The sequence below is a fragment of the Mus caroli genome, unplaced genomic scaffold (genome assembly GCF_978045245.1).
Source record: "Mus caroli unplaced genomic scaffold, Mus_caroli_1 scaffold_1, whole genome shotgun sequence".
Lineage (NCBI taxonomy): Eukaryota > Metazoa > Chordata > Mammalia > Rodentia > Muridae > Mus > Mus caroli.
In genome coordinates, this window is record NW_028227256.1 from 68,654,973 (window position 1) to 68,670,028 (window position 15,056).

Consider the following 15,056-nt stretch of genomic DNA (forward strand, 5'->3'; position numbering starts at 1 on the left):
TAACACGAAGAATGTAGCTCAGAATACAGACCTCATGTGCTAATTACAGGAAGGCTCTTGTAAGACAAATTCCCAATCATGGAGGCTTTCGGGACAGAGGACTCTGTTCAGAAGCAACGCTCCCAAGGCCTTATGTCATGACATAAAACAAACATTTCTAAATGGGGCTGAATCCGGACAAACAGACAAAGGTAATAATTAAAGCCCAAGGTTTATTTCCCCATCAGTCTAAGCCTTCTCTCCTTTAGTGTTTTTTTGTTTGTTTGTTTGTTCATTTTACTTTTACTTACGTATACTCTTAAAGCCACTGTGGGTCGAATTGTTCAAAAAAAAAATCTTTTTAAGCAATCACCAAATGAAATGACATTTCAAAGCATATATTTAAAATTCAGTATTTTCAGATCTTGATATGACTGTTATTAACAAAGTTTAAGATAGATTCAGTTTTTTTCCTTGGGGAAAAAAAAAGCAAAATAAGAGAAGGGAATCAAGTTTTTAATATAGTAGATTCCATTTAGGATAATAATGAAAATTTATCGAAAAACCTGTTTACAGAATGGAAATTTATCTTCTCTCTAATTCTTTGTCAGTCAAAATTCATTTGTACAAAGTCCTTATAAAAACCTAAGACACAAAGTTCTCACTGATGCTCTGTGAGACAGAACAAAATTCTGAATGCTGATAAAGGAGGACTCTACACTACCTGCGATTTTCTGAATGCTCTTGGAAAAAATATATTGACTTTCAGATTTAATTATGGTCTTACGCTACTAAAGTCTTTGAAAACAAAATCTTCTTTAGCAGAATAAATATGTAACTTACATATTTATGTGACCTCAAAAGATTTTGAACTCAACTTCTACACTGGGAATAATTCAGCTTGTTGAAGACTAACACCTATTCATTGAGTCTTGATTTCACTTAATGCTACAAGCTGAAATGTCAAATTCTCATCTTTGCATCCTAAGGGGCATAGGACCCACACACCACACAGGTTGGTTGTCCCATTAATTAACTCAAGTCCATTGCACAGCCCTCTGGAATAGCTCCTTCCATAGATGAAGAGTCTCACAAATACAAATACATTAAAAACATTCCTTTCAAACACTATTTAAAGAGGTTTCATATGAATCAGTAAAAACAGACCTTATGTTACTAGTGACAATCTGCATAAGGCTGTTAAGTATTGCTGTTTTAGAAAAATCCTAGTATAATCTCTCAGATAGACATGTCACACGCATCTTATTTACTGAATTTGAGGCTGGAAAACTTGTGATGACTAAATCTCCTTGATAAATCTATTAAGAGAATACAAATGACATTTACTGTCTGTCCAGTCATCAGACCCTGTGTTCACAAGGGTGACAGAAGACGTGGGAAAGGGAGGGAGGGAAAGATGGCCGCAATGGTTAACCCAAGTGAATCAGAACTTCACTTCCTTTCTCAGCCTTTCAGCGCAGGTCTGAAATTCCATTGTTTTTAATTTAATTTTTAAAATGCCTACATATGAGAGAGTACGGGTGCCGGCAGGAGACAGAGGCATGGGTCCCCTGAGCTGAAGGTTCAGCAATTGTGCTGTCTAATGGGAGGGATGGGAATTAAACTGCTTAGGGTCTACAACCTCTGAGCTCTCAGCTCTCCAGGCCCCTAAGATGATGACAGGGTCCACCTTCAAGTGACTGCCCTAACTGGCAAAGGGGATTTAGAGCATTTCTGTGCAGGAATGGAAAAAAAGAAAGAAAGGAAGGAAGGGAGGGAGGGAGGGAGGGAGGGAGGGAGGGAGGGAGGAAGGAAGGAAGGAAGGAAGGAAGGAAGGAAGGAAGGAAGGAAGGAAGGAAGGAAGAAAGAAAGAAAAAAGAAAAACCCCTCATCTGTTTTCTAGGTCAATTAAATTCCAGCTCTCCACTATACTCTACACTACAACACATGATTTAAAGATGGGAAAGTTAAAAGGCTAGCTATCATTTATACTATTTAAATTGAAGTGTTTTTATAACCCCTTTGATGCTGGCTAGTTGGTGTGATCCCCACCACCCACCTCCCTGGACCCTTTACACTTCTAGTAGCAATGCCCACTGTGAGATCTTCTCTTGTAGGATGCCACATTATACACTTTCAAAATCAGTTGACAATAAGGTCAGAACGAGTGATTTCCGATAATAGTGACCCTGGAGAAGTTAAACATTCATGATTTTTTTTTTTTGACCTGAACAGTTCTTTCTCTACCTAATTTGCTGAGAGCTGTGCTTTCCTGGTTGCTTATTGACAAACCAAATTCCTGTTACCTTTTGTTAGTTTGAACATCTCTACCAACTCAGTAAGAAGAACAAACAGGGCAAGGCTCAGACACGGTCTTTTAGCCATTGGAGCCTCAAAGGCTAGGTATGAGCCCTTGAGCAAAGCCTCCATTGAGATAAACACCGAGCCCGCTATCTGGGGTCAAGCACTCATCCGATTGCCCTGAAATCTCTTCTGTGTTCAATGGGTTTTTGACATTGCCCTTTTTAGAAACAGGGAACAAAGTCAACAGGTAAAACTCCCACTATCTGACTCTTCCTGTCCATCAGCAGATCTACCCTCAATGCTTGCAGCAAGACTATGTGGATAGGCTTATTTTTAAAAGAAAAAGAAAAGGTCTTAAAAGAAAATAAATTTCAAAAATTGCCCTGCAAAAACTGACTGTGAACACAAAAATAAACTTCTATTCTTGGCTTGTATCATTGGAAAATCCAATCCTCCTAAATATGTGTTTTCTGAATTTATGGCTTATTTGTAATCAGATTTTTTAACTGTATTAAGTTGACCAGGTGTAATGTGCACACCTGTGACCCCAGCTTTTTGGAAACAAGAGACAGGTCAGAAGTTCAAGGTCATCATTGGCTACATAGTAAGTTTGAGGCCATCCAGGGCTAGATGAGACTCAAAAAGCAAAACGAAGCAACTGGATTAAGTTTTTAAAAATGTTAAGTAACTCACTCTTGGTTTTTTTTTTTGTTTTTTTTTTAGTTTTTTGGGGTTTTTTTGGTTTTTTTGGGTTTTTTTGGTGGGGGGTGTTCAAGACAGGGTTCCTTTGTATAGCTTGAACTCAGAAATCCGCCTGCTTCTGCCTCCCAAGTGCTGGAATTAAAGGCATGCGCCACCACGCCCGGCAAGTAACTCACTCTTAAACCAAAGTCCAGCAAGAAATGCAGGCTGCTCTGAGATACATACTTGCAGAAGCAATCACCTATCCTACCCTGACAATGTCTAAGGGCTGAGTGGAAGAGGATGTCCCCAGCACATAAAAACAATGAGCGTATTCTGGATATGGGAGGCATGCAACTCTAATCCCAGTACTCGGGAGGCAGAGGCAGGTGGATTTCTGAGTTCGAGGCCAGCCTGGTCTACAAAGTGAGTGCCAGGACAGCCAGGGCTACACAGAGAAACCCTGTCTCGAAAAAAAAGAAAAAAAAAAAAGAAAAACAAACAAAACATGATTGCATGAGTGGTGGACGGGTGCTCTGGGTCTCTGACTGTTAGTGAAGGACTGGAAGCAATTTTAAAGGTGGTTAGCAAGTCTCCCTTTGTACACAGGAGAAGTTAACTAGTGTCTTTCTCATAGCACAGTCAGAGCGAGGACTCACACTGCCTTGGGCTCTCATCGTTCACTATGGGACACATTAGTTTAATCTTAGTATTTAATCTTAACACTTATGGAGTTAATTTATTATTATAATATTTTGTATTCTTGTGGATTATCTCCCCCCACCCCAAATCTTTTTGTTTCTGAAAACTGGTGGTGTTTCATGTCTAAAATTTGGGCCAGCAAGATGGCTCAGGGTAAGGTGCTCGCCTCCCACAAGCCTGTAGACCTGAGTCTGATCCCCACATAAAGAATCGTGTGTGAAGAAAGAACTTCAAAGTCCACTCTGACCTTCATGTATGTGCTGTGACCCAGTGCCCTCTCCACACACATACAGATAAATAAATAAATCATTAACGGAAATCTAGGAGTCTGCTAAAATGGCACTCATAATTCAACATGTGAATTTTAAACGTTTTCCCCAAAATGAATTAATGCCTACAGCTAGGCATGATGTCTCTATGGGAGAACAAACAACAACCAAACAAAACAATGAGAACCTAGCAATAAATATCAACAACAAAGCCACAATAAATATTTTAAGGTATTCGAACGGTGTGGGTGGAGTTGACCAAGTTTCTTGGCTCCAGATTTTGTTCCACATTACATACATCTCACTAAACAAATGAAATCTGACACAAAGAAGGGCTTAAGATGGCAGAAGATACATGCACAAACACAGACACACACAGGCACGCACACTCACACATGTACACACATGCACACACATGCATGTGCACATACATACACACATTCACACATGTGTTTGCACAAGCACAGATACACACACACACTCACTCAACTGAGATAAAATGAATTGAAATGTTTTCACCTAATGGAGTCCTCAACTGTGTAAAATACAAAATTGTAGCATGCACTTTTTCATAGTCTTTGGTGATTTTTTTCCCTGATGAAGGGTGAAATAAAACAATTTAAGATGAAAATGTAATTAAGTATTGGACAGTAATATGAAAAGGGATGGGACAGAGCAAGGCCACTATTGGGATTCCAAATAGTAGCATAGACTGGCATCCATGGGTCTGCTTCTGTCTCAGAGCTACTTACCTGGGTAGGTCTGCAGAGGTTGACAGTGCCACTCCCCGATGCCACGGCCGTAGCAGTAACACTGGTATCGGACACCATGCACAAACTTCTCCCAGGAGTCACCAATCTGGTAAAAAGTCCGGGTCTCTGAATCTTGGCACTGGTCTAGAACATACACAAAGAAAAGATTAAAACAGCCTCAAACACATCACTGTAGTGTGATGAAGTGTATTCTTAAAGTATGAATATAAAAATTCCAGTTCTTACAAATATAGTTAAAGTAAGTTGTAAGTGTATGTGTTTGTGGGTGTGATATGTGCATGTGTGTGAGATACGTGCATATGTTGTGCGAAACCATTTCCCCAGTCCTAAAGTAATATTTTATTCAAGTCATTTACCTTATGGGAAAATTAGTCGTTAAAACTAAAATGTACCTTTTGGGAAGGATATTTGGTGTCCTACAGGGGAAACATTGCTAAATTTAAAAAAATATAAAAATTAAAATTTCAGCATATAGCCAAAATCTGAAAATTAATTTTAGAAAACTAGATGCCAATTAAAAGTTTTAAAACTTGCCATCTGTAAAATAAGAAAAGAACTTTGCAATGATTTCATTTTGTATACTTCTTCGGAATTCAGTAGGTAGCTTTACATTAATGAGCTAAATTTGAAGCATGAACAGCTTTCTAAGCAAGCCTCCCGGGATCTCTCGGTTTTACAAGCGCAGGCCGAACAAACTGCTGGGATCAATTTGCTGTCTCAGTAAGCAGTCTGCCTCCTTCAGTAAAGGAGTATGAACTGATTATCTTAAACTTTGGATTTGGGGAATAGGCTCCTTTTAATGTTGATCGCTCAGTGATGGCCCAGCCCTATCTATTTATCTACTTATTGTACAGAGAGGCAAAAGCTGAAGTGTTTTGGCGGGAGGCAGGCATCTACTGGCTGAGTCCTATACCCATGTTTCTTTTCTGCAGTCAGTAACAGAAACTTCCTTTGTCATGACTCAGAACCAAAAAAGCTAACCCCACTCACTGCAGTAAAGTCACCCTTGTTACTAAACTGAGCGACAACAAAAAAACATGAGTGACAGTGTCAGGTTGTATACTGCCCCACGAGGAGAACTCATTTGCAAGGCTCTCTGCAGACTGATGGATGAGGCAGGTTTGGAGAGAAGGAAGTCTGGCAATACCAAATAGCTTTCCTTATCTGCAAGTGGCCAACCAACCAACCAACCAACCAGCCAACATCCTCAGTGAAAACCAACCAAGCAGAGGCAGCCACTTACCAATGGGGTCACACTTCCATCTGCCCCGGCCCTGACCAAAGCAGGTACAGTTCAGCATATGTCCCTCCTCGTGACGCTTGTGGAACGTGTCGTTCACATTGTAAGTAATGTCATCGACAATGCACTGATCTGTCGAGGGAACAGTTGGGTGAGTGATAAGCTTTGACTAATGAAATCAAAAGAAACTGTATTTTTCAAGGCATTCAGTTCTACTGCTGGATTTAACACCTGCTAAAATACATTTTCTACTGGCACAGAATAATCTTTTTTTTCAAAGCTTAATAATATTAATTTTTACTCCCCTCTTATTCTGACTAATAGACTTATAATTGTCAGGGATTACAGTCCATTAAACTAAAAGCCATGGTAAAATATAGTTTCCTGTGAAGAAACTAATTTCTCAACAAAGGCATGCCTTAGTTCCTCTAACATCCTCATTTAGTTGATGATTTTAGTTAAATTTTTGGTTGTTACCCTAAGACGAACAGAGAAATTTACATAGCATACACCATCATGTGGTAGTCTCATTTCTGGAATGAAGAGCAGTGTGAGCTGGTTGGGTTTTACCAACTTGACATAATCTACACAGATCTGAGATGAGAGAATCTCAATTGCAAAAACTGTCTGCATAAGACTGGCCTGCAGGCCAGTCTGGGAGGAACTGATTTGATGAGTGATTAACTGGAGGAGGACCCATTCCATGGCGGGCAGGTAGTGCTACCCCTGGGCAGGTAGTTCTGAGCTATATAACAACGGAGGTTGAACAAGTCACGGGAGAGCAAGCCAGTAAGCTGGGCTCCTCGGTCTGTGTGGCCTCTGCTGCTTCAGTTCCTACCTCCAGATGCCTGCCTTGACTTCCTGCCCTGACTTTCCCCAGTGATGGACTGTGGCCTGAAAGGTGTAAGCTAAAATTAACCTTTTCCTCCCCAAGATGGTTTGGTTTGGTTTTGCTCATGGTGTTCCACAGCAATGGAAGCCTAAGACAGAAGATAATTGGATCTGGGAAATACAATGCCATCTGTGATGTTCAGAAAGTTTTAGAATGTACGTCAATGCTGTTCCTCACTCATTGAGAAATCCCGAAAAAAGTCACATTCAATCTTTGGGACCCCATTTTCTCATCTGTCAAACTAAGGGTTGTTTTGCATGTCTTATTAATTTTCCTCCTGCTCTGGAATGTTCTAAATAACAAAGAGGACTCCCAGATATCTCTATCCATTGGACACCATTAAAGGAATCAATGCAGGGCGCACTGTCTATGGACTGGCTATGGGAACTGTTTACCCACTGAGTTCCACCTAAATGTTACTTACTTTTCCAATCAAAGAAAACTGAAATTGCTTTAATACACTAGCAGCTCCTCCTATCACACATCTGAGTCCAAAGGGGAAAAAAAGCTTATTTGAACAAAAGAAATTAGTCTGAGGATGTGATGTATTCATCTCCTTAAATTTGACAAATAGAAAACATTCCTCCCCCCACCCTTGGAGAAATGATACTATCTTCTCTAGACATAAACACGGGCAGAACCTTGAGCTAAAAGGATTTCAAATATTGATCTCTCTTTGGGAAAGCCATCCTTTTGGCTCAACCTAAATGCTTACATCCTGAGAATATTTCCAGAGCCCTAGAACTATTCAACTCGCTCACCAGCTTTTCTCAGCGGGCTCCTGGAACCAAGAGACCTCTTCAGCACAGCGGGTGAGTAGATAGCTACGCACTGCATGCTTCCCTCTCTGCTTTTGCAACTACAGGCTTTCACACAAACTCTCTTCATCAACACACCAGCATACCTCGGAGCTGGGAGTAGGGGATGCAGGCCCATTCTCCACGACCGTTCCCTACACACGTGCACCTCATCATGTGGCCCAGGTCATGCTGCTTATCCCACTGGTCCCCAATGCGATACATGACCCCTTCATTGGTTGTGCAGATCTCCTCATGGGCTGGTTGGAAATGGAGGAGAAACACTTGGTAAACGGTCATGGAATACAAATGGATAGGCATGTGAAGATAGCAGTCTTGTTTGATAATCCTGACAATTCTCTCTCCTTTGGGAAGAAGACTTGCATGCATGTAGCTGGATGAAGGTGGAGTTTTGAACTCTCCAGGAAAGAACCGGTCCAGAGGAAATTGGAGAGAAATACCAGAAGGGCTGACTAGGAAAATCTCATATACTCATTGATTCTCATTGTCTAGAGGACTAGATTTAACTATAGCCTTGTGACTTCACCTAGTTCACTCAAGTTCAAAGGAAAACTATGAGCATAAAATCCCAGGTAAAAGCAACTGTCCCTCTTAAACCCAATGTCATCTTCTGTTGAAATGAGAAAAACAAAGTGTAGTTTCCTTGCATCTGAGCATATGACTCTCCATGACCCTAGGCTCTTGGTTCTACAACTGGAAAAGATGTCTTCTACCGGACTCTCAAAACTTAAAAACAATAAGCAATCCCTGATTCCTCTTTCTGTATCCAGGTAAACTGAGGACAGCTCTGTATTTGCCAGAATACATTGCCATTGACAGTTTTCTCAATTTGCAAATGTAAGATATAATAGGTAGATGTGCATTGTACTCCCCCAGATCATCAACAGGCTGCTAGCGAGTCCACACCCATAACTCACAGGGCTTCCTCTTACCAGCCATTGGGCAGAATCCAAACTTTTGATCGGCATCGTAGTTCTGGGTTGTGCCACACCATTTCATGTTGTCCCTGCGACCCTCAGAAGTACAGTCGGTGTAATTCCGGTTGTTGTACAGGAAGGGGAAGTGGCACAGAGCACCATTGGAATTTCCGCCTCGAGTCTGAACCAAAACTGCCCAAGACAACACACAAACACAAAGATTACAGCTGAGCTGTGTTGTGTACGACAAGGAGAGACTACCGCAGGCTTAGACAGAGCCAGGTTCCGGCTGCTAAGTCCCAAAGGGCCTATCCACAAATAAAAAGATATCTGATAATACAGCCCTAAGCTTCTTAGTGGATTTTCATCTTCACTTTCAAAATAGATTTAAAACTCATGTTTTCTCATTTCCCCAGCCAAGGGGGGAAAAAAAGATTAAGTGATAGCTTTGTGTAAAATTCGACTCTACACAGAAGATAAGTACCAGCACCCTTGACATTTATCCTGTGTGTTCATCGGCTCTGTGGGATCATCCACTGATTTCAATACTTGAGTGTCTTTAATCACATCATAATCCCCATGTGTCGAAATAATCAAACCATAGGGCTTTTCCCTCAGTGACATTTCCCCAGGGGCGCTAAGGGACATGGAAACTGCCTGCCTCTGCTGAGGGATTAGCTGTGCCTCTTGGGTCCAAATAGATCAAAGCTGTAGTTCCCGTGCAGCCTCCGAATGACTGACTGACTGACTGACTGACTGCTGGCACACAGAAGGGTGTGCACGGCAAGGACAGACAGACGACTGCCCTCTCTGGTCCTCCCAGGACACTCACCCGCATGGTCTGTGCAGAAGGAATACTTCTGGTCTTGTTCGTAATTAGAAGTTGTGCTACACCACAGATGTCCGTCTTGCCGCCCTTCGGTGGTGCAGGAATAGAAGGTCCTACCGTTGTAGGTGAACGGGAGGACACAGGGCTCCCCATTTGAATTGCCACCATAAGTCTGGGTCACGGCTACAAGCATAACAAAAAGTCTCAGTCAGTACAGTTGTTTCCCACCCTCACCCCTGGCCCCAGTGGTGACAAATTTCTAATTTAAATGGAAACCGTGCTACTATAGGGCCTCCTGTTAATGTCTCTGGGAGACACTTCTGCTACCGTGACTCAGCTTGTAAAGCTTTATTAATACAAGTTATTATGATTCGAAGATGGCACAGAGATACATGCTTGCTTACATTCTCAGAAGAAGAAACAGTATATATGGCTGCTCTAGAAAAACAATTATAAAAGAGAGCATGTTTGACCCAGAAGAGGCTGTGTGCTGCTGAAAGACATCTATAATTCCAAATTGAACTCAGAGTACAGATTATTGGCTAGTTGAGAAAAAAGTAATAATAAAATAAAAATAAAAATAAATTTAAAAAAACAAACAAGAAAAAAAAATGGTGTTCTTGCAGCATCCCTTTCGGCAAATACAGATACTACTAAGCAGTTTGATCCTCATGATAGGAAGAAAATATACAAGTTATAAAACTAGAGAAGAAAATGTCAACTACTGTTATTTTTATCACAGCATTATAAACTTTTCTGGGTTTATGGTTTTACATTTTTTTTTTACGAACAGCTAAGATACTGCAGACACTGAATGTAGGTCCTCTGGTATCCCTGCTCAGATGGTGCCTACCTGTCTCCTGGCAGCTGACTCCATTGCCCAGGCACGTGCACAGCATTTGCTTGTTTCCTTGCGACTTCAGCCACTGCATTCCCACAGAATACACCACACCACTGTCGGTGACACAGTGGCCGTAGGGAGCGGGCTGGGGGTGAGTCTGCGGTTGGTAAATAGCTGTTCGGACATCAGTGAAGGAGCCAGATCCTAAGGGCAGGAGAATGAAAAAGTTATAAAACTGGAAGCGAGAAGTCAATGAGTCCAGAGTCTTCTCGGCTTGACCCGGAACTTCCACATTCAGACCAAGAAGTTGTTCACAAGACTCCTCAGATAATCTCATAGGAGCCACACCTGAACAGCACATCTAAGTGACAAACATTATCCTGCCGCACAACACAACAGGTTATCTTCCACAAACCTTCAGTCATGCTAGGAAACCCATCTGTTTCCCCTCCTGCCTGGCTGCTAGCCTTCCCTGCCCTGTTCTAAGCTTCAGTCACTGAGCTTAGAACATCAGTCATCATTCCTGGGTACCATGCTCCTGCCTTCTCCCTATGGCTCCCCACTGACCTGAAATGGTCTGCCTTGCCTGTCTTCCCTCATAGCTTTCATATGCTCTGTGTGTGGCCTTTCCTCTTCCTGAGAGACCCCTGAAGACCCACAGGAGATATCCTGCCCTCTCTAAAACTTGGCTCTCAGGAGGACACCCTGGAGAGCTACGGATTTCCTAAGTTAGCCCTCTTCCTGGGTGTCAGTGCTCAGCAAAATTCCTTAGGATGTCTGTTTGTTTTCCTAGAACCAACCAATCCTCACAGGTTTCCTCTGATAGTTAACACAACAGATTGTGCTAGCTTCTCTTTTAGAAATCTGGCTTTTGAAGGTCAGAGTCCGTAGCAGCAGCAGAGCTGGCAGCAGAAGAGCTTCTAGAGTGAATCTAGCCTCTCCCCCAGCGCTGGCGAGCATAAATACCCAAAGAGAACTCAGACAAAGGACGCCAATGGTGTCAAAGCCCACCATACAGAAGGACTGCAAGGCCCTCCTAGAAGAGGTTGTTTCATTTAATGGTGTTTCTCAAACCTTTTAATAGTGAAACACCTCAGTATATTAGTGATGCCATAAAAATAGTTAACATGTATTGTTTAATCCCAGTTAGCTCAGTAATCCTTAACGTAGTTCAGTAGACTGACATTCGTAACTGTTTTTCCTCTGCCTTATGGCCAATAGCTGCTTTTATCGATGATAATTGGATAATGTAGAGATCATCAAATGTAACCTTGTTTGCTTTCACAAGGACTACTTAGGTCAAGATAAACTCATCAAAAGGGGAAAAAATCTAATTACTATTGCCTGAATGACTGACTGCTAAGAGGCTAAGTAGCAAGGCTGGAATATCACACAGTAAAAGCTAGATGGAAACCCAGAGTGCAATAGCGGGAAGGTACCACCCACAAGAGCTGCGCTTCCTTCTTCAGATGTGTGTGTGCATGAGAGACAGCATCTTACATTGAGCAGGTTTGACTAGGTCTCACTACGTAGCCAAGGCTGACTCTGAACTTCTGATCCTCCATTCCTCTACTTCCTGATCTCTGGAATCACAGGCACAACACACCCTCCTTTTATTTAGTGATGGGGAACCAAAACCAGGGCTTTGCGTATGGTTGGCAAGTACTCCGACCCCTTCCTCAGACTCCGACAAAGCATCCAAGATACATACAAATTCCTTTATTTGTTTTAGTTATTCTTTTAAATTTATATAATAATTATTGGGGTGTTTTGGGAGGGTGCTGGGAATTGAACCCAGGGCTTGAGGATTCCAAGTGCATACCACACACTGACTCACTATTGCTTGTCCATGTGAGGGAGGGTGTGTGCACATTATCTATGTGCGCATGTGTGTGGAGAGCTGGTGCATGCAGAAGGCAGGGATTACGCCCAGAGCCATGTATCTTGTTTTCTAAGACACCATCTCTCACAAACCTAGAACACGACTTCCCCCAACTCCCCCAAGAAAAGTGGGCTGGCCAGACACACCATTTTACTAACCTGGAACCACCCCCACACTTCCAAAGTAGGTAAGCTGGCTGGGTCTGTAATCCCAGGTATCCTCCTGCCTCCACCTTCTTGGTGCTGGGATAACACCATCACACTTGGATATTTCCTTTGGTTCTAGGCTGAACTCTGAGCCTCATGCTCATAAGCCAAAGCCTGTACTAATAGAGCCGTGACCAGAGTACACTATGCTTTCAACCCAGTCCTCTGTGCTATAGACATGTCTCAACTTCATTCCACTCAGTTTTGTTCACTCACAATATAGAATGAATATTTCTAAACAGTTATGTGAACGATTCCAGCTTCTTAGCTGAAACTCTATAAATCACCCTGGTATGGAGCTGTCCCCCAGTCCCAGCGTCTCACCGGCTGAAGCACTTTGTAGAGCATGTCGCTCACACTTCCACTCCCCTCTGCCATTGCCTGTGCAGACGCACTGAAGCAGGTTTCCTCGGTTGTCCTTCTTGCTCCACGTGTCTCCAATTCTATAGGATGTCCGGGTGTCCTGATCGTTGCATCTGTCTGTTTCAGGAGAGAAGCATTGAATATATTTGTTATCTAGTAACCGACACGCAGCCATCCACACTAAGACAGGAATGTTGCAGTTGAATGCTTCTGAGTGGCTCTTGTTGGTGTTAGTACATCCTACCCAGTGCTGGTGATGCAGATATTAAAATTCAGATACCCGGTTTGTTACAGTACAGCCCTACCTCTCCATTTGCCAAAGAAAAAAAAAGAAAAAATATTGTTCAGTGTCTTTTATTGATTAAAAAAAAAATTAAGATTTTCTACATTGGTTCTTTGACTCAATTCATTATCTGGCAATCTACTTTTTACTCCTCAGTGTCTTCCAGACCTTTTCCTGGTAATTACAGCCTATGGCCCTCCTTTCAATAAACAATAAGGAGGCAGGTCTCTTCCAACTGCCCCAGGGAAGCTATAAAAGTTAACCGCACCAATCTCTCCACTTGTTATGTAAAAGTATTCCTGTGGAAAAACAACTTCTCTGGCTAGAAGGTTCTCTTTTCTTGCCCCACCCAAAACCACCTGTTTTACAATTACAAAGTCACCCACAAGGTAACCCCAGCACCTGGGAGGTAGGAGCTGGAGGGTTCAGAGCCCAAGGTCTCTCTCAGCAGCACAGTAAGTGCTAGGCCAGCCTGGGCTTATGAGAATCCTCCCTGTATAATAGTAATTGTAACAATAACAGTAACAATAAACAATAGCAACAACAAAATGGCTTATCCCACAGTTAAAAGGTCTCATCTGGAGTTAAGGATGCTGTCTCTTATTATCCTTGTAAAAAGCTGGCCTCAGGCATCCTTCTTCTCTCCCCCTTCTAGATTGTCTTGAAGTCTTAATTGTTGCTTCTGCCTTCAAAGTCCCATCTGTAGAATTTCAAACTAACAACAGCCTTGGAATTTGCTGAAGCATGAATTTTAAAACGCATGCAAAAAAAAAAAGTCAAATCTAGATATCTTGAATGTGTTTTGTTTATCCAGCTTAAACTAGTAATTAAAAATACCACCCAAGTTCAAATTCTTTGCTACATAAAAATAAGTCATGGAAAAAGATCAAATGCTTCCCCCAAACTTATAGGCTCCTTAGATCTTTTGATTTAAAACTGTGATGAGCTTTAGTCTTCCAAGTCGTTTGTGGCAGTATTTTTGTTGAAGACAAATTAGACATCTAATTCTGAGCCACTGAGCTGGCTTAGTGATCAAGACCCTTGCCACCAAACCTGACAACCTGAGGTCACTGCACCCTGCGTGATCCAAACTGTCCTTTGCCCTCCACATGCACACTGTGGCGTGTGTGCCTCCCACCTCCACACACAAAATAAACAAATGTAGAAAGAAATCTAATTCAGACTCTTACCTATCGCTTAAAACCCTCTGACAGCGTGCAAAGTTTCTCAAACAAATAGCATGTGATCAACAACATTTTATAAGTACTTACTTGGTATGTGGCGATATGGGGAGGGAAATACGAACTGGGCAACAGCCCTCAGAGAACACTTAGGAAGGCTCATGTATTAATCACTTACAAAGCTCAGCATTAGGAGTTTCAAGAGATACTAATTCAAAGATACTGAAAACAGGTTCAGTTTTGACAACACTGTTAGCTGGGGTCTTGGACCTCTGTTCTTGTGTGTCTATGCATTTGCCTGAATCAATGGTTGATTTTTTTTTTCCTGACACTGCAAATGCAGCAATATTTAAGTCACAAAGTTAGTCCCTTACTGCCCACACTGTAGCGTAAGAGCAAGGATGGGTTATAATTTAACAGCCTCTCTGCCCAATCGATGAACAAACAACACACAGAAATTCATTCCACTTTCCTATTAGAAGGATAATACTGGGCACGGACTCATTTCCACTAGGTTCTTGTTTAGAGTCAGTAAACCTTATTTAAACTTCAAACATAGAAGGAAATCCGAACATGGGGTAGAGCCTTTTATGGGGAGTCAATAGCTCCCCCAGGTCAAAGGATTCATTTACATGCTACTTTAGGGATTTAATTGTCCCCAGTACCAGAAAGATATCTCTGAGATAATCCCCAGATCAAGGAAGACCCATCCAGCAGGTGAATAACCACTAAGGCTCCTTTCGTTTTTTACTAGCTGACTGCCTAAGGAAGTGTTGAAGTAAGAACTGCCTTTTCTAGTTATTGAGTGTCCTCTGAAGAAGCAGAAGGGGATGGTTACACAGTTTTTCTGGACATCTTATGACACCACAGAGTCGCCAAAGCATTCCCCAGCATCA

The 15,056-nt window shown here is 42.0% G+C and overlaps 1 protein-coding gene across 10 annotated transcripts in view; it reads right to left on the reverse strand.

The window, feature by feature from the left end:
• Nucleotides 1-15,056, reverse strand: part of Fn1 (fibronectin 1) — a 67,463-nt gene that overhangs the window by 47,118 nt on the left and 5,289 nt on the right. For all 10 annotated transcript variants that reach the window (XM_029481513.2, XM_029481508.2, XM_029481502.2 and 7 more), the window contains exons 6-12: nt 12,658-12,813; nt 10,258-10,449; nt 9,408-9,587; nt 8,591-8,767; nt 7,745-7,897; nt 5,952-6,080; nt 4,688-4,831 (exon numbers count right to left, since the gene is read on the reverse strand). In XM_029481513.2, the coding sequence (XP_029337373.1) occupies nt 4,688-4,831; nt 5,952-6,080; nt 7,745-7,897; nt 8,591-8,767; nt 9,408-9,587; nt 10,258-10,449; nt 12,658-12,813 (1,131 nt within the window). The remainder of the gene's footprint in view (nt 1-4,687; nt 4,832-5,951; nt 6,081-7,744; nt 7,898-8,590; nt 8,768-9,407; nt 9,588-10,257; nt 10,450-12,657; nt 12,814-15,056) is intronic.